An 18,339-nucleotide genomic window follows, 5' to 3' on the forward strand; every position below is an offset into this window, starting at 1 on the left:
AGCGTCCCCAGGCCGGGGTGGGCAGGCCCTGCGGTGAGTGGTGTCACAGGCCGCCGTGCCCAGCACCGTGTGCGCAGCTCCCGCAGCCGGGCTGGGCAGAGCGGGCTGGCCCCGCCAGCACCCGTCCCAAACCTCCCGGCGCCCCGCACCACGCGGGGCCCCGCACCACGCGGCGCCCCGCACCACACGGGGCCCCGCACCACACGGGGGCTGTGACCCGTGAGAAACGGCACTTTGCACAGACAGGGTCCCGGCTTCTCGGGGACCAGAGCTCCATCCACAGCCTCTTCCACGCCGCCGCGCCCACGCGGCTGGTCCTGGCGCGCTCCGGCCCGGTTTGGCTCGGCACGGTTCCCGGGTTTGGGCCCAGAGGTGTGGGGGGTACTTTTCCTTCCAGCTGGGGATAAAGCAAATGTGCCCAGGTGAGAGCATCTGTCACAACACAACTAACTCTACACGTGATAAAATACTTACTTTTCCCACACAAATCTTAGGTTCAAAATGTAAAAATGCATTCTGTGTTTGAGGGAGATCTGTGTTCTCTCCAAATGAACGAACAGCACCTCTAACACCCTTGTTTCCCTCGTCCACCGCGCCAAGGCCGATCTCTGCACAGCAGACACTCGGCCCCGCAGGGCAGAGAATTCTTCTTGTCCCTCCCTGTCAAAATAGTTTAATCCTGGTAAATAAAAAAAAAATCTAGGAGGCTTGATAAGGATTTTTCATGGACAATTCCAGCACCGGAGGCCCACGAGGGAAGTTACGGGCAAGCGGGAAGAAGCTTCAGTGACTGCAGCACAGCAACACCAGCACACGTTGGTGTTCCCAGGACAGCAGCCGCAGTGCCAGGAATAAACAGCCCTTCCGCACACAAAAAGAGATCCAAGCAAAAAGCAACCACCTTCCCCTCCCAAACCTGAAGCACCTCCATTCCTGCCCAGCCTTCCTCCTGCAGCTGGCAGGCGGTGGTACGTGCCACAGGACGGCTCAATCAGACCGCGCCGCTCCTGCGCTGACACCCCCCCGATTCAGTTTTCACGTGGCGAGCCTCCTCTGACCAGGGCTCTGGTGGACGGCGGCACCGCTCGGTGACAACACCCCGGTGACTACAGTGCCAATCCATCAGACACATCCGCAGTTCAACTACGGAACTGCTTGTGCCATCTCCATAGTAATAAATGCAGCAACGCCCTTAATGCAGCAGATTATATATAAGCATTCCAAATCCCTTTAGAAGATTAGATTTTACAGGGGTTCTGGAGGAACATCAATTAATAAACATGCTGGAAAACAGCGCGGGAGGTGTGGGCGTTATCTCCAGGTACATCGCCCGGAAACCTCCTGCTGCCCAGGCCCTGACACCCCGAGGGGAAAAGCAGCAACGCATTTTCTCTTACAACTGTCCAGACCCTGGAGCCCGAGGTTCAACAGGCCAGACACAGAGAACCCTTCAGTGGCCGCCACCGGGCTCCCCCTGCTCTGGGTCCCAAGGGCCTGCTCTGGGTCCCAAGGCTCCTGCTGGCTCGTGGAGCGCAGCCCGGCCCGGCCCCAGCAGCAGCTGCACATCAGACCAGAGCAGCGCTGAGTGACTTACCCCTGAGTCGAGAGACAAGGAATTGCTGAGAAATTACTCCTTATGATGGTTTTCCACTCAGTTTTCTCGATTTAAGTTTGTAAAGTAGTTACCTAATTAGAAAAAAAACCCCAAACAAACAGTTAACAATTCAAATAGTTCAGTCAGAGCCTGGACCAGGGCACAAATGTGAATTTTGTTTAAAGCAATCCCGGGATGTCTGGCCAGGCCAAAGGAAGCTGTGAGCAGCAGCACCCACCAAGACGACCTTGTCCATCAGCGCGGTCCCAGCACTGGGCAGACACCCCCTGCCAGGAGCTCACTGGGATAATCTTCTTTACCTAACGCAGGATAAACGGGATATTACTGGGCTGGTTTTACGGTTTGTGGTTTTATCCTTTAGTTGGTTATTCCTGCTTTATGGACAGGGACAGCCACGGCTCTGGTTTTAACTCACGCTGAAGGTCCTCAGTCCGGTCCATATCCAAACTGGAAGAGGCCAGTGGTTCCCAGTGCTGGCACTGGCTGCCCTGGAGACACGCGCTGCAGGTCCCTCCAGCACCGCCGACCAGCACCGCCGACCAGCACCGCCGACCAGCAGCATCACTGACCGGCACCACCGACCAGCAGCATCACTGACCGGCACCACCAACCAGCAGCATCGCTGACCGGCACCGCCGACCAGCAGCATCGCTGACCGGCACCACCAACCAGCAGCATCGCTGACCGGCACCACCAACCAGCAGCATCGCTGACCGGCACCGCCAACCAGCAGCATCACTGACCGGCACCGCCAACCAGCAGCATCACTGACCGGCACCGCCAACCAGCAGCATCACTGACCGGCACCGCCGACCAGCAGCATCACTGACCGGCACCGCTGACCAGCAGCATCACTGACCGGCACCGCTGACCAGCAGCATCACTGACCGGCACCGCTGACCAGCAGCATCGCTGACCGGCACCGCCGCCCAGCAGCATCGCTGACCGGCACCGCTGACCAGCAGCATCACTGACCGGCACCGCCGACCAGCAGCATCGCTGACCGGCACCGCCGCCCAGCAGCATCACTGACCGGCACCGCTGACCAGCAGCATCACTGACCGGCACCGCTGACCAGCAGCATCGCTGACCGGCACTGCCGCCCAGCACCACCGACCGGCAGTGCCCAGGGGGCCCAGCGCACAGCTGCAGAGACAGCAGAGGGAAGCACTGGGGAGCATACGGAGCTGTTTCCACCCAAAGTCATGTCATTCTTATATGCACACAATGCTTTTCAGAAGATGCTTCAGTGCAGAGAAGAGATGGATGAAGCATCTAACATGACTGTCTTCCCTAACACCTAGTACGATGCCGTGACTCGGTACCTTAGCGTTTGAGAAAGGCACCGCAAATTCAGCCAAAGGGGTCCGAACTGTTGTTAATCATCAGCATGACAGACTGTCGCTCTCCTCCAACACCTGCACTGGAAAGCGCTGGAGCTGTGAAAACTCAAAGCAACAAGCCGAAGCGGGCCCTTGGCACTGCCGCGCTGCAGAGCCGCATCCCTCGTCCTCTCCGGCTGCCCCGGGGCCGCCGCCAGCAGCTGCCTCGCGTCCCTTCGCTTTTAAATGCCGATGCCTGTTCCATCTCATAAACACATAGGAAAGAAACACTCGCGTGTGCATCGGGCACCCAGAGCTGGAGAAGTCCAGGCAAAACTCTAGATCGGAAAATGATCGCTAACATAACAGAGCTCCTCGTGTTGCAGCTGGAACTGTCACTGGGTACCTCCATTCGCAGAGCATCTCCAGCCCAGACCGACCCCTCGAGTCACTGTCTGTCCCTCCTGCACCCCAGTTACTTAACAGCCCAGCACCCACCACATGCACAAACCAGTTTAGAGCAAACTGGAACGCATTCAGGCAACTGAGCCTTTGGCTTCCTATTAAAAGCTAACAATAAAAACTAATCACATTCTGCTTTTCCTGTGTCTTTTGCAGCACTGGATCTGCTCAGATTCTCATCAAACACAATTTAGAGACCTATCAAGTGGTACCGGGCCAGCCCGCCCGCAGCGCTGCTGTGCGCGCAGCCTCTCGGCCCCGCCGGCCGCTCTCTGCACTAGAAACACAGAGCGAGAGGTGAGGCCCCCGGCCCGAGCGGCGAGGGCGGCCGGGACGGACGGAAACGCTGGAGAAACGGAGAGCGGGATCCGGCAGACGCAAAGGGAACCCCGGAGAAAGATCGTACCCCAGAGAAGATGTCCCAATGGCCCTCAGGTCACCAGGGTTCCACCTGCACAACAGCCACGCACAGCCGCACCACCAGGGTTCCACCCGCACAACAGCAGAGCCAGCCGCACAGCCGCAGCACCGGGGTTCCACCCGCACAACAGCAGAGCCGGCCCCACAGCCACGCACAACTGCAGCACCGGGGTTCCACCCGCACAACAGCAGAGCCGGCCCCACAGCCGCGCACAACTGCAGCACCGAGGTTCCACCTGCACAACAGCAGAGCCAGCCGCACAGCCGCAGCACCGGGGTTCCCCCTGCACAACAGCAGAGCCGGCCCCACAGCCACGCACAACTGCAGCACCGGGGGTTCCCCCTGCACAACAGCAGAGCCGGCCCCACAGCCACGCACAACTGCAGCACCGGGGTTCCACCCGCACAACAGCAGAGCCGGCCCAACAGCCGCGCACAGCCGCAGCACCAGGGTTCCCCCTGCACAACAGCAGAGCTGACCCAACAGCCGCGCACAACCGCAGCACCGGGGTTCCACACCTGCACAACAGCAGAGCCGGCCCCACAGCTGCGCACAGCCGCAGCACCGGGGGTTCCCCCTGCACAACAGCAGAGCTGACCCAACAGCCGCACCGGAACAGCCGAGCCGGCCCACCAGCCGCGCACAGCCGCAGCACCGGGGGTTCCACCCGCACAACAGCAGAGCCGGCCCAACAGCCGCGCACAACCGCAGCACCGGGGCGGCACAGCCCTTCCGCGCTGGCGGCAGCGAGAGAACTAAACCAGTCTGTTGTTTGACTTGAAAACATTCTATTTAATTTATACAAATAACTACTAAATAGAAAAAGTAGATTAAAACAAAATAGTTATTTTTCTGGCAGAGTTTAAATGCATATTATATAGCTTAGAAGAAATAAAATGCATTTTCCCCACAGCATTCATGACCTAAAATTGTAGTTAATTCCTCCATTGCTCTCCTTCTCTAGATCAGTAAGATAGCAGACACAACGTCGTGTGGGTAATGGCTATATATATGTTCCGTATTTGAACTGAAAATATGTTACAGACCACACACCTACGAATGTGAAGCACTTAAAAGGTGACTATCGAGTTGTAATATGATAATACAGAAAACAATTTATGTTTCAGGTTATATTGTGTTACAAAAACATCTGTGTAAGAAATCATGAAAGAGGCCACATAAAAATAAGCTTTAACTTTATGCACTTATTTTACAGTTTAAAAAACTGCCAAGTGCACTAGTAATAAATAATTTGCAAGTTTTGTATAAACGAGAAATTCCTAATGTTCAGCATTATTGTAAACATCAGTACACATGTAATATGCAGCTAAAATCTGACAGTTACATTTTCAGTTTACCAAATTCATTTCCTATTAATCAGGCATAGATCAATGTAGTGTACAGCCAATCTTATTTTTGGCAAGTCATGTCATTAAAAGTAACAGTGACAGTGCAAGTAAGGAATGCAAAGAATTCCTAGTGCAATAAAGAAGAGAAGCACAGGCAATATTGCTGATTAAAATTCACCACTTCCACGTGTTCACCCTGGGAGTGATCAGAGAATTAAAAAAAGAAAAAAAAAAAAAGGAAAAAAAAAGAAACCAAAAGAAAAAAGCCGTTCAAAGCCATTATTTAATGCCCTGATCTTGTCTTAGGATTTCTCTGTCTTCCTTCAGGCCACTACCCCCGCAACAGTCCATCCGCGTGAGTCCTTAGAGCTTGACCGTCTGTGAAATGCCGCTGCGCTCACCGAGCAGAGTCCATGCGGTGCCGCTGTCCCGGAGCGCCGGCGCAGTGACAGCGCGGTGACAGCGCGGTGACGGCGCGGTGACGGCGCGTGCCGGGCCGCGCGGGGACCCGGCGTGCGAGCGTCCGGCCGGGCCGCCGCCGCCTTCCCGCAGGAGAGCACCAGAGGGTCAACAGTCCGCTTTCAGTTTATCTAAGGAATTGTCAATTTTGGTCAAAGTCTTTTTGATGCGCAGGGCTGTTAGTCTCGCTGATGGGTTTTGATACCAGCATTCTTTCATCAGCTTGGCAAGAGACGTTAGTGTCTGCGAAAAGAATAGAAACCAAAACACGAACATGAGTCCACAAATCACAAGCCAAGGCAGCCCTAGATTGGGCTAAGCACTAACACGACAAGGTTTTATTGCTGTATTAATACTCAATTTTCAGTGTCTACAGAGAGTTTGCGGTTATCTATCAAATATACAGCTTTCGTGTGTTGAAAAAACCCAAGTCTGCTAAACTGGTTAAACCAAGAGCAGCTTTAGAACAGTCACAGTTGGACGGCGCTGCTGCAGGGCCGATCGTGAGGAGCTCAGACTCGGCAGCCCCAGCTCTGCTCGCTGCGTTTCCTCCTGCGCACAGACACGGTGCGCGCCGGCCGCTCCTGAACCTCACCGGCAACGCCTCGCCGGCAGCACCGAGATCGCCCCCATGTCCAGCGATAACCGGAAAGCACGTTCGAAAGCAGGCGGGTCAGCAGGCAGCGCCTGCAAACCCGCGCCGGCACCGCCACTTACGGGGTCTGAGAACCATCTGTTGGGAATGTTCGGCCTCTGCTGATCCACACAGACCACCTTCCTCATGTCTTCAAAACTGGGATCGTTGGGAACCAAGTCATAGAACGGTGGTTTATAGTCCTCCACGATACCTAGTGAGACACAACCCAGAGGCGTCAGTCAATGGCTGTGCCAGAGAACCAGCACTCCTGCACACAAACACAACACATGGCCGAGCCAAGAAGCTCAAAAATCTTCTAGGAGTTAACACCACAGCATCAAGCAGCCATTGAACTACAGAAGAGCACTTACTGTCATAGGAACACCTTCTTCTACCCAAAATGCTAATTAATTGGCTCATATTACAATTCTCTAAAGAAAGAACTATATCCATTTTGCAGATGCCCGAGCTAAAATGACGAGAAATAAATTCACTTGCCAAAAGGCCTTCTTGTAGAAAGCAGGGAGGTTTGCTGACTACACAAAACTGGGATTTCTACTAGCAAACGTAAAACACTTGAGGTCTGCGTTGTGCTTTTCCATATGTTTACCATGCACTGCACGGTTTTATGATTCCTGGAATAGTCCAGTGAGCGTGTCAGCATCAACGCACCCTCCCGCTGCTGCTTCGAGTAACTGGGTTTCTGGTTATGAAGGCAGTAAACCAGCCAGGGTAACTGGCAGCACATGCCACCACGAAGCCAAACACGGGCGAGCGCGTGGCTCCCACGTCTGAGCGCATCAGCCAGGACTCTGTGCTGAACACTGAGCCCACGCGTGTGCTCTCACAAGCGTCACTGGCGGCTCCGCGGCCCCGGCTGCGCCCAGGGCAGCGTGCCGCGCTGCTGCCTCACCAGCGCAGGGGCTGGCAGGGCTCCGCGGCCCCGGCTGCGCCCAGGGCAGCGTGCCGCGCTGCTGCCTCACCAGCGCAGGGGCTGGCAGGGCTCCGCGGCCCCGGCTGCGCCCAGGGCAGCGTGCCGCGCTGCTGCCTCACCAGCGCAGGGGCTCACAGGGCTCCGCGGCCCCGGCTGCGCCCAGGGCAGCGTGCCGCGCTGCTGCCTCACCAGCGCAGGGGCTCGCAGGTGATCAGCTCGCTTAGGAGGCCGGTTTCAAAACTGGCGTTCAAAGACAGGCACTCGGGTCACAGCTTGTGCAAACACCGAGCAAATGAGGCCTTTGTGTCCAGTAGAAAGATGGGCAGAACGATCTCAAAACTGCTTTTTAGCAGCCTGACAGCTGTGCCACAGCCAGACACACACAGCATCCAGGAGACTTTCTGTTGCTTTGGATATATTGAAATAGAGAAGAGATTCTCAAGCTTTGCTACAGTGGCTGGGATTTAGTTTTCTTGTTCTACTGGGGATGAAGATCAAACTCCCACAGATCTTCTGTAAAAGCCTGTGAACCCCTGCCTGTGCTGAGCGCAGCAAAGGGGAAGGGCCGTCAGGGACCGCCAGCTCCTCAGGGAGGCAGGGCAGCGGAGCGCCGGGCAGCGGCTGCAGCGGCAGGATTGCCCACAGCGCCGCGGATGGACGCGCAGGACGGACTGTGTTCCAGGACACGCCACCCCCTCCTCCTCCCAGCAATTCACCCCTGGCACACCAAGCAGCACCGGCAGTGCCCACCGCTCCCGCTCCCTCCCACAACACACAGTGAAGTTTGCTGTGAGAACTCAAGAACACAGAAACACTGCCACGTCAGGTAAAGCAGAGGCTTTACGCTCAAACGCAGAGCTTCGGTGCTACGGCACACGGCTCTGAAAACGGTCCCAGGGTCCTTAGGGTATTACAGATGAACTCTGTCACAAAAAGAGAGAGTTTGGCTCTGATTTACTATTTTCACGTGGTCTTTCCAAAGCATCGGGTGTGTGAGTGGCTATTCCAGCTAAGGCCCATGGCAGTAAGTGTGAAGTGCTCTGGGTCTGGCCTTTGCTCCAGCAGAGCTGGGTGCCCAGGCAGCCATCCCGGCGCCCGCCAGCCCGTGTGCTGCCGCCAGCCCGGCCACCGCGGCCCCCCCGGCACGCTGCCCGGCCGCGGCCCCGGCACGCCTGGGCTCGCTGCCCTCCGCCCTTTACAGTGCATTGTAGCCTTTCCCCGGGGCTGCTGGCTTTCCGCTGCTCAAATCCACTAAGGCACGCACAGGCAGCAGCGTTTTCTTCACCTTTCGTTCTCGTTACTCAACGCCAGCTTGTCCTGTGGGCGCAGGATCCTCGCTGCCGGAGCCAAGCGGGACCCGCACCGCGCCCGCACAGCCTGGGAGCGCTGACCACACACCGTGGTGGCTCAGGCAGGAACCAGCTTTCGGCTCCGGTCTTGTGTTAATATTGAATAACACCCCAGCGCTGGGAAGGACAGTGAAGATTCACACGGCATAGAACCGTGAGCGCCAGGCGAGCAGCGACGCGAGGCGCCGTGCGCTGGGCAGGGAGCGCCCAGGGCACGGCACCAGCGCTCTGCCAGGAGCTAGCGCTGCTCTGCTCAAAGAGAGGAGAGCCATGATCTGGGGCTTAACCCACGTTTTCAGGTACAGGGAGAAATGCTGAGGGGCTCCTGCTACAGCACAGAGACCATACACAAGCACTCCCGCTTGTGGAGGAGGCATTTCCGAGCACACGTTCCTCCTTTCAGTAAGCCACAACAGGAACGTACTGAAAACTGCTGTGTCACCTTGAGAACCATTAGATAAGTTAAAAAAAAAAAAAAAGTAAACATTAAAATAATAAAAACATAAAAACAAATTTTTCAAATTTTAAAAACTATCAGGCTTATAATTAGTCAGAATACAACTTCAGAGTCTCCGCGAACTGAAGCACTAAACCAGGCTGACCCCCTGGAACAGACTCTGCATTTCCAGCCGGTAAGAGGTGACAAGCGTCCCTCGGCAGGGGCCCGCAGCGAATGCGCCAGCACACACAGCTGACACGGCAGGCGGGTCACACGGCGCCCTACGCCGACCTCACAGCTCGCCCCACTGCCAGAGTCTGCTGCAAATCACACAGGGTGACCCCAGCGACCACCCGATGGAGCAACGATGTCCGCACAGCTAAGCACCCGGCGGGGAGAAAAATGCTTATTCCATTTCAAACCAGCGCAAGGAAACGTAACTACCTACGGCAACAGCCAGAAATACAGAGCGACTGGAAAGAAGTGCTGTGGAATAAGCATCGCTGTTGTCTTACGCTTAAGACGTTACGGCCCGTCTCACGACACACCTGCGCTACCGTTCACAGCGCTTCCTTCCCACGGCGCCGAGCTCAGCCCAACCGAACCACCCAGCGCCCCAGCACCGGCAGCGCCGCAGCCCACGCCGGGTTCCGCAGCCCTCGCTGCAGCTGCCGGCACCACCTGAGCTCCCGAGTTTCAATGTAGCTCAGGTACGTTGTCTGTGAACTGCACTTACTGCAGTAGTACATGTGTATCTAAACTTCAGCATGGGAATATTTAAATAATACATACAATTTAATGAAGTTTTTATTGCAAGAGGCACCTAGGTGAGACTGTGTGTATTTTTATATATGCTATGTACAGCATAAAATCACAGAATCATTTGGTTGGAAAAGACCCTCAGGATCATCAAGTCCAACCGTTACCCAGCCCTGTCCCTGCCCCATGTCCTGAGAACCTCATGTCCGTCTGTCCAGCCCTCCAGGGATGGTGACTCCAGCACTGCCCTGGGCAGCCTGTTCAATGCCCCACAGCCCTTTGGGGAAGAAATTGTTCCCCAGATCCAACCTCAACCTCCCCTGGGCAACTTGAGGCCGTTTCCTCTGCTCCTGGCGCTTGTTCCTGGGGAGCAGAGCCCGACCCCCCTGGCTCCAAGCTCCTTTCAGGCAGTTCAGAGATCAGAAGGTCTCCCCTCAGCTCCTGTTCTCCAGCTGAACCCCCAGGTCCCTCAGCCGCTCCATCACACTTGTGCTCCAGCCCCTCACCAGCTCCGTTCCCTTCTCTCCACTCACTCCAGCACCTCAAGGCCTTTCTTGGCGTGAGGGGCCCAGAGCTGCCCCAGGATTCGAGGAAGGCCGCCTGCCTCCTCCTCCTCCCTTCCCCTCGCAGCACCACCTCCAGCACAGGGACTTCACCAGGGCCCAGCAAGCCCATCACACGATGCAGTGGCTGAGCTACTGTGCTCACAGATTGCTGAGACACAAAGTGTGGAATATAAAACCGTGTTTTTCAGTGTTTTTACATTCTCAAGGGTTTCGCACTGATGTGAACTGCAACCCAGAGGCATCCAAGTATTGGGAAATGCAATGAGCAAGTCTTCGTGACTGTCCACGACAGCCATTTGCCAATAAACAGAGAACATCATAAAAAAAAAACAAAACCACTGTGTGTTGGCAAGACTTTACTCCTTTGTCTAATTAACCACATAGACCTTCACCTGACATCATCATGCTCTGTGATTCAGCTGACATAAGTTCTTGTATCAGAACAATACCTGTTCCCGATGCTGCCCACATCTCCAGGTAACTCCTCTGACAGAAAAAGTTTTGAGACTTTATGATCTGACTGTTTGGCATGAATTATTTCTCATCACGATTTAGGATGTGTCAGGGAACCCTGTCTCTTCTGTACCTGAACAGAAATGGCAACAATCTTCAGCCTCGGTACCCAGCACACCAACGACTTCAAGACGGGCAGCAGTGTCAGAACCGCAGTACTCCGGCGGCCTGGTCCCTGCCGGGCACGCTGTGCGCTTTGTGGCAGATGCTTTGCTGTGAATCACCATTCGCTGAACCCCTTCTACAACCAAGCAGAGGAGTCCCCGAACTTACCGTTGCTAACCATGCGCCTGGCTACCTCCCAGAGGACCAGCCCGAAGGCCCAGATGTCGACCCTCTTGTAGGAGTCGAAGCAGTCGGCCTGGATGCTCTCGTCCAGCACCTCCGGGGCCATGTAGCGCTTGGTGCCCACGCGCGGGTTGTTGCCCACGTCCAGCTGGTTGGTGCTCTGGGAGTGCATCACTGCCAGCCCTGCGGGACACACAAACGGCGCTCGTAAGGCCCCTTCGCAACTACAGCAGCATATCTTCAAAATCACACGTGAGCAGCAACACTCAGACAGTTGCTTAAAGAGAAGGAGCTGAGAGTGCAACTGTCCAAAGACCAACTGGGTCAGCTCCAAACGAGCCGTCAAAAACAGCCCCTGTGGCCTAGACCGAGACCAATTATCTCCTCAGGGATTACCATTAAGCATGTTATTGCACTGTTGCAAAACGTTGTCATTAAGTGTTTTGCGGCCACTGGATGTCACCAGCGCTCTGGGCACGTATACACAGAAGGCCAAGCATCTGTTACTTAGAAGAAAACAATTTTACACAGCATTCGCATTTATTTATAGAGCTTTTGGGTAGGTGGATATATCCGAACCGCGGGGCAGAGAGAAGAAAAACACTGCATGACGGATATACACAAGTTAAAAAAATCAAGCTGGAAAACAAAAAACACCATATTTGCAGCAGCTTGAAAAATAAACATCCTCAAGCTGATCTAAAATGAGTCAGTCAAAACCACTCTACCTGGTTTCTATTAATTACTAAACATTTAAGCAAAGAACATTATGTGAGGGACTAAATGACTGTAAATTTGGAAACACAGAGTACTCGTTTTGCCCCGGTAAACAGAGAGCACTGCAAATTGAACAGCAACAAGTGCACGACACAACTAAGCAATCGAAAAGATGACACAAACTCTCCCTAATTTCCTCAACAACTCTTGGAAGAACAACATATACTATTTACATTTAACATGAGGTTTTTAGATTAAACTTCAAAAGCTTTTTAACTCAATCTCACAAAAAAATACCCTATCAGCTGATCATGAATTCTTTTTCTTTCCAAAAAGCAGCCTGTACTTCACTGTAACAACAATTTGGAAAACACTTCACCACAATTTCAATGCACTTCCAAGTCATTTCAAGATGCTACAAAAATGCTTCTGGCACCTCCAGAAAGACACCATCTACTAACCCGTGATGGCTAAGAGCTTTCGGAAAGCCTTTTTGGTCATATCCATGTATACACACATGGAGGACATATATTGATAAACACTCTTAACATTTATGTATTTTTTATATTTATATTATACAATAGATATGAATTGTAACACTAAAAAAACCTGACTTGCCCAATTTCCTGGCAAACTCTGAAGACTTCAAGACTCTGGAGAAGGCTCTGATAAGAACAGTAACACTCCAGCCAACTGGGCAAACCAGATTAACAAACGGGCAGGCCAAAGGTCGCAGGCTGGGGGACGCGAGCGGCCGCCCCGCGCGCTGCCAGCGGACAGTGTTGCAACGGGGTCAGGGGCCAGCAGTGTTGCAACCGGGCTCCTGCCGCAGGGGCAGCTCTGCAGCCTTTGCGCTGCTTGGGCTCTTCTCGCAGGAGACCTGGGTGCCATCGGCCTCCGGGCCGTGAGCGCCCGTCACGGGAACTCTTACAGGAAGACTCCAATTCTTTAAAAACATGCTTTTTAAAAAATAAAAAGTTTGACAGGAATACAAATTGATGAAACACATTGGTTTTCAAGACACCAAAAAATCCTCTTTAGTATACTGGTATAGCTGCTAGAAACAAAAACTGAGCAAAAATAGTTTTTCAGCACTCTTTGCACCTTCCCTACAAATAGCAGTGCTTGTTTCAGACAGACATTCACTACTCCGCGTGGACAGGGAACGAAGGAGTAAGAGGAGGGTTGGGCTTTTTCTTCCTTGCCCTAAGCATTATTCTGCTGCTCTGCGCAGCTGCTCAACTGAGACCTGTGACCACGTGTGTGAATTGCGTTGGAAGGGCAGAACTCCTCCCCAGCGCGGACAGACTGACGCCAGACTGACATCCTCGGGCTTTATGACGCCGGCTCTGCTCAGCCAGACCGTGCTGCAGCAGCGGCCTGGCTGCGCGGCTGCTGCTCCGGGCAGCACGAGCGGCCGCTTCCCAAGCGCGAGGGACGGGACCGCGGCAGCGAGTCCAGCGCGGCTGCCGGCAGGACCGGCGGGTACCACACACGGCCAGGTCATCGCGCTGGTTCTAGAGCTGGCCCCTCATCCTAATGGGTACAGGGAAGGGCAGAAGCCGGAGTGACGGACAGGAGCCCAGTCCAGCTCAGCTGTGGCCGCTGCCGCGCACCTTTCCATCTGCTCACACCAGCCTCTGAAGTGCCACCTTTCCTGTGCGGTGCACGTGTTTAAACACAGAACGAGACCAGAGGAGGAAAAGAAAGACAAAGCTCTACAGAAAAAAAGGGCGTGAATATATCTGGCAGATGCAACAAACTCTTTGGTAACTCTCCTTTACAGATAAGGAACAAAGGGAAAACATGTCGGATACATGCCTGAAGATTTCATGTTTAAAAAATAGCTAATTTATCACCAAAAGAACTAACTGGGAAATGTTTATTGCTGTGCTCTCTTCGAAAATCTCTCCCATATCTGAAGTCTCTCAACAAATAATGTGGTAGATTTCACTTTATTAGTGTGATGTCAATCAATGTCAGCGTGTGCTGCCTCCTCCTCAGTGTCAGCTACAAATTTATTTAAAAGCCAATCTCTGAAGTTTTGTATTTTCAACTTACTGTACCACCTTTCACTTACTATTCCCTCTGGAAATTTAGAGAGGCCTGGGTGTGTGGCTTTCACGTCTGCCCTGTACCTCCTGTCCCTCAGGCAGAAGGGATAGGAACTATGCAGTGGAATCATTATGGAAAAAATCCCATCTCCTAATACACTTTCTATCTAGCTAATGACTCCCAATACTGCTGTTCGGCCGCTATCTCCTCCCTTGTCTTCAAAGAACAAAAGAAGCAGTGTCAGACACAGCCGGGAGGTGTGAACGAGCCACCATGCTGCAGCTGTTCCTCAGCACCTGCCAGCTCCACGTCTGAAGCCCGCGGGTCACAGAGCCCAGCTCTGGGCGCACAGCAGGGGGCCCGGGCTGGACAGACAGACAGAGCCCGGGACAGACACGTAGTTCTGTACGTGGAAGGACATTGAGTTCAGAGATGGGCTGAAGCCCAACAGCAGCTGTCTGCCGGGATCCACCAACAGCATTTAACACCAAACACCGGAGAGGTGCTGGTGTCGGTGTCAGGGCTGCTCCTGGTCACAGTGACATTCCCGAGGTCTAAGTGCCATCTAGTGGCTGTTGTAGACCTGCCCGCAGCACCACACCAGAGTAAGGCTGTTGTAAGTTACTTAAGACTTCCACAGCTGCAGTTACCCAGTGGATTTGATTTCCACAGGAACGCGCAGAGCGCACCAGCACTGATGCGGACTCACCCAGATCCGCTATGCAGCACTGCCCGTTCTTCTTCACGAGGATGTTTTTGCTCTTCAAGTCCCGGTGGGAAATGGCAGGCTTGCCCTGCGTGCCGAAGATCTCGATGTGCAAATGCGCCAGGCCGCTGGCGATGGAGAGCACGATGCGCAGGCAGCTGACAGTGTCCAGCGTGGTGAGCTGCAGGTAGTCGTACAGAGAGCCCATCTCGTGGTAGTGGGTGATGAGCCACAGCTGCGTGCTGGAGTTCCTGGACGTCATGTCAGACGCGATGAAACCTGAGAGCGGGAGGACGAAAGGAGGAACAACGACATGAAATGACAGAGCCCCTTCAAGACTCCCCCAAGAAAAGAATCAACACTACTTAGGCACTGCTTACAACTTAAAACTGTTTAATTAAAACTTTTCCACAATTGTTCTGCACTGAGCACAAACTACAGGTATTACCATGATGAAAGAAGCTGACATATTCTAGAACTCGTCTATTCACAACAATGTATTCATGTATTTTGTCAGCCTCACCAAGCACAAGCACTTGTTAGGACCACATCCTTTAAAAAAAAAAAAAAAGGTTCTTTTGCTCTGTTTTCTTTCTTTTTGAAGAACCTTGGGGCGGGGAAGTTTCCAGTAACAGACTGGCCGGTTGCAGCACATCTGCTGCTGCCCACTGCAGAGAAGCCATGCAACCAACACACAGACCGGCACATCTGCTGCTGCCCACTGCAGAGAAGCCATGGCTGCAACACACAGACCAGCACATCTGCTGCCCACTGCAGAGAAGCCATGGCTGCAACACACAGACCAGCACATCTGCTGCCCACTGCAGAGAAGCCATGCAACCAACACACAGACCGGCACATCTGCTGCTGCCCACTGCAGAGAAGCCATGCAACCAACACACAGACCGGCACATCTGCTGCTGCCCACTGCAGAGAAGCCATGCAACCAACACACAGACCGGCACATCTGCTGCTGCCCACTGCAGAGAAGCCATGCAACCAACACACAGACCGGCACATCTGCTGCTGCCCACTGCAGAGAAGCCATGCAACCAACACACAGACCGGCACATCTGCTGCTGCCCACTGCAGAGAAGCCATGGCTGCAACACACAGACTGGCACATCTGCTGCCCACTGCAGAGAAGCAACGCCTCCAACACACAGACCGGCACATCTGCTGCCCACTGCAGAGAAGCCATGACCCAACACACAGACCAGCACATCTGCTGCCCACTGCAGAGAAGCCATGACCCAACACACAGACCGGCACATCTGCTGCTGCCCACTGCAGAGAAGCCATGCAACCAACACACAGACCGGCACATCTGCTGCTGCCCACTGCAGAGAAGCCATGACCCAACACACAGACCGGCACATCTGCTGCTGCCCACTGCAGAGAAGCCATGACCCAACACACAGAGCGGCACATCTGCTGCCCACTGCAGAGAAGCCATGACCCAACACACAGACCAGCACATCTGCTGCTGCCCACTGCAGAGAAGCCATGACCCAACACACAGACCGGCACATCTGCTGCCCACTGCAGAGAAGCAACGCCTCCAACACACAAGTCCTATGGAATCACGTGCACTTCCAAGGCCACGGGGCGTGCTGGCTTCCCCGGTGGCAGAAGGCACAGCCCCTCCACACATCACAGCTCCACCTCACTGTGACTTTCTACAGAGGAACTGAGCAAAACTTGTCTCTGGAGCTCAAGAGCCGCTTTCCAAACTGCGGAGTCCTGGTGAACCCGAGCGACAGGAGCAGCTCGCCCGTCCCCGCGCTCGCTGCGCCTCGGACACACTGTTGACCTCAACAGCTCGAGCTGGGAGCAACTGAAGTTTCATTCCCCAGTCAGAGGAACAAATCACGTTTATTAAAAGCCCACATACGACATTTGTCAGGAAGAACACCCGCTGCTTCCTCTCTTGAACTCAGATTTCTGCACAACGGTATACTTCTGTAATCTCTGATATTGTTTAATACTGCATCTAAAAAAATTCTATAAAATAGCCAACAAATGTGACAGTTATCAAGAAAGACTAAACACAGACAGAGGAACATGGGAAACGTGTAATGTAATTTCAGCCAAGTTACTTGCTCTCTCGGGAAGGAAAGTTCAATAATTCACATTTCAGAAAGCCACCAAATTATTTTTGTAGTACCAAAGGAACTGCTTCAGGAAACATTAGACAAACGTCTAGCAGGGTGAGCTATAGAGCCAAGGAACATTCTCTGACAGGAAACAAGAATAAGGAGCCCAAGTGAAACCGATTGAAGAAAGACGGATTGCGGGCGAGGTGATGTCAGCACACGGAAAACACTCCTGCTCGGCCTGCAGACGGGGCGCAGCACTGAAAGGAGGGCACGTCCGCCGGGAACCAAAGGGCTGTCACACCTCAGCCGTGCCTCGCAACGCAAACCAGCCATCTTCTAAGCTCTCAGAACTGAGCACACAAGGTACAAAGATTCAAAATCATCACACTTTCATATTTACATCACAGAGGGGCAAATCTAGCTGAAGCTTAAACACCAAGGGAGTTTAGTTGGTGCCTGAGCAGAACAGTTAAACAAAGAAAATCATGGATTCACACTTCAGGTTATTCAGGCACAAGGAAAACTATTCAAATATTTACATCTCATGATAAACTCCTCCCCACCTCTTCTCCCTTTGCTTTTCCCAGGTGAACCGAAGTTCCATGAACCGGGCGCACTGGAGCCCCTGCACGGACACTCCGCACGCTGTCGCCACGTGGCTGCCCGCGAGGCCCCGTTCCTGCTGCGCGGGCCCGTGGCGCCTCCTCCCTGCACACTGCACGGCCAACAACCCCCCGCCTGCCCGGCTGCTTCTCCTACAACACTTCCACGGGAAGACGACGACTCACGGTTGTTTCGACACTTCCTCCAGCTGAGACTCAGACTTCAGCACCTCCTGCAAGTCTCCTCCTCAAAATTTCCCTTATTTATGGCAAACACAAGAGCCTAATCTCAAAGAGTGCAAGATACCTGGCGAACCCACAGTGTTCGCAAGGGACCTGTTCAGTGAACTCACCTTCATGCCAGCTACATGAGGAAACGCGAGTACGGTTGCTCTGCTTACCTAAAATATTCTCATGGCGCAGCAATACAGTGTTGTACAGTTCGGTTTCCCTGAACCAGGATTTTTCATCCCTAGAAGAGAAGATCTTCACAGCAACATTTTCTCCTTGCCACTGCCCCCTCCAGACCTCTCCGTATCGGCCCTTTCCTGGGGGGAAAACACAGGGGAGTTGTCAGCTAACGATCGCACAGGCGGGACAGGAGCAGCTCACAGGATGGAGACTCGGCAGCTCTGGCCCAAATATCCCCCAGGCGCCGTCTGATCACCCCGCGTACACTTGTCACCGCTCCACAGTCACACAGAATGCACAATGACAATCAGAAAAAACAAACAAAGCAGCCCATGCATATCATATTCTACAGTTTCTGATAAAGAGCAATTGCAGAGCCTCAGAGCATGTACACTTGGATTTAAAGCAGGTGTGAACATCTGCACTGCTCAGTGGACACAATAAGCCAAAAGCAAAGGACACTGGTAAATGTGGGCCCAGATTCACTGCTTTAGTCTAGGGCCTGGTTTAACACCCTGAGGACTCAGACGTGCAGTGACCTGCAGGAAGGTGTTAACTCATCCAAGTTCAAGTCGCTGAAGAAGCACCACAAAACATATTTAAACCAGTCTTTTTTTTTCTCTCAATAGACAGAAC

The 18,339-nt window shown here is 53.5% G+C and overlaps 1 protein-coding gene across 2 annotated transcripts in view; it reads right to left on the reverse strand.

Annotated features, from left to right (window-relative positions):
- Nucleotides 1–4,586: 4,586 nt before the first annotated feature.
- ACVR1 (activin A receptor type 1) overlaps nt 4,587–18,339 on the reverse strand; it is a 51,927-nt gene continuing 38,174 nt past the window's right edge. For both annotated transcript variants that reach the window (XM_082055112.1, XM_082055111.1), the window contains 5 exons: nt 17,694–17,840; nt 14,595–14,870; nt 11,099–11,296; nt 6,346–6,476; nt 4,587–5,871 (listed from right to left, as the gene is read on the reverse strand). In XM_082055112.1, coding sequence (XP_081911238.1) covers nt 5,737–5,871; nt 6,346–6,476; nt 11,099–11,296; nt 14,595–14,870; nt 17,694–17,840 — 887 coding nt within the window. In that variant the 3' untranslated portion in view covers nt 4,587–5,736. The remainder of the gene's footprint in view (nt 5,872–6,345; nt 6,477–11,098; nt 11,297–14,594; nt 14,871–17,693; nt 17,841–18,339) is intronic.

Source organism: Streptopelia decaocto (assembly GCF_964273445.1).
Source record: "Streptopelia decaocto genome assembly, chromosome: 6".
In the NCBI taxonomy this organism is placed as follows: Eukaryota; Metazoa; Chordata; class Aves; order Columbiformes; family Columbidae; genus Streptopelia; species Streptopelia decaocto.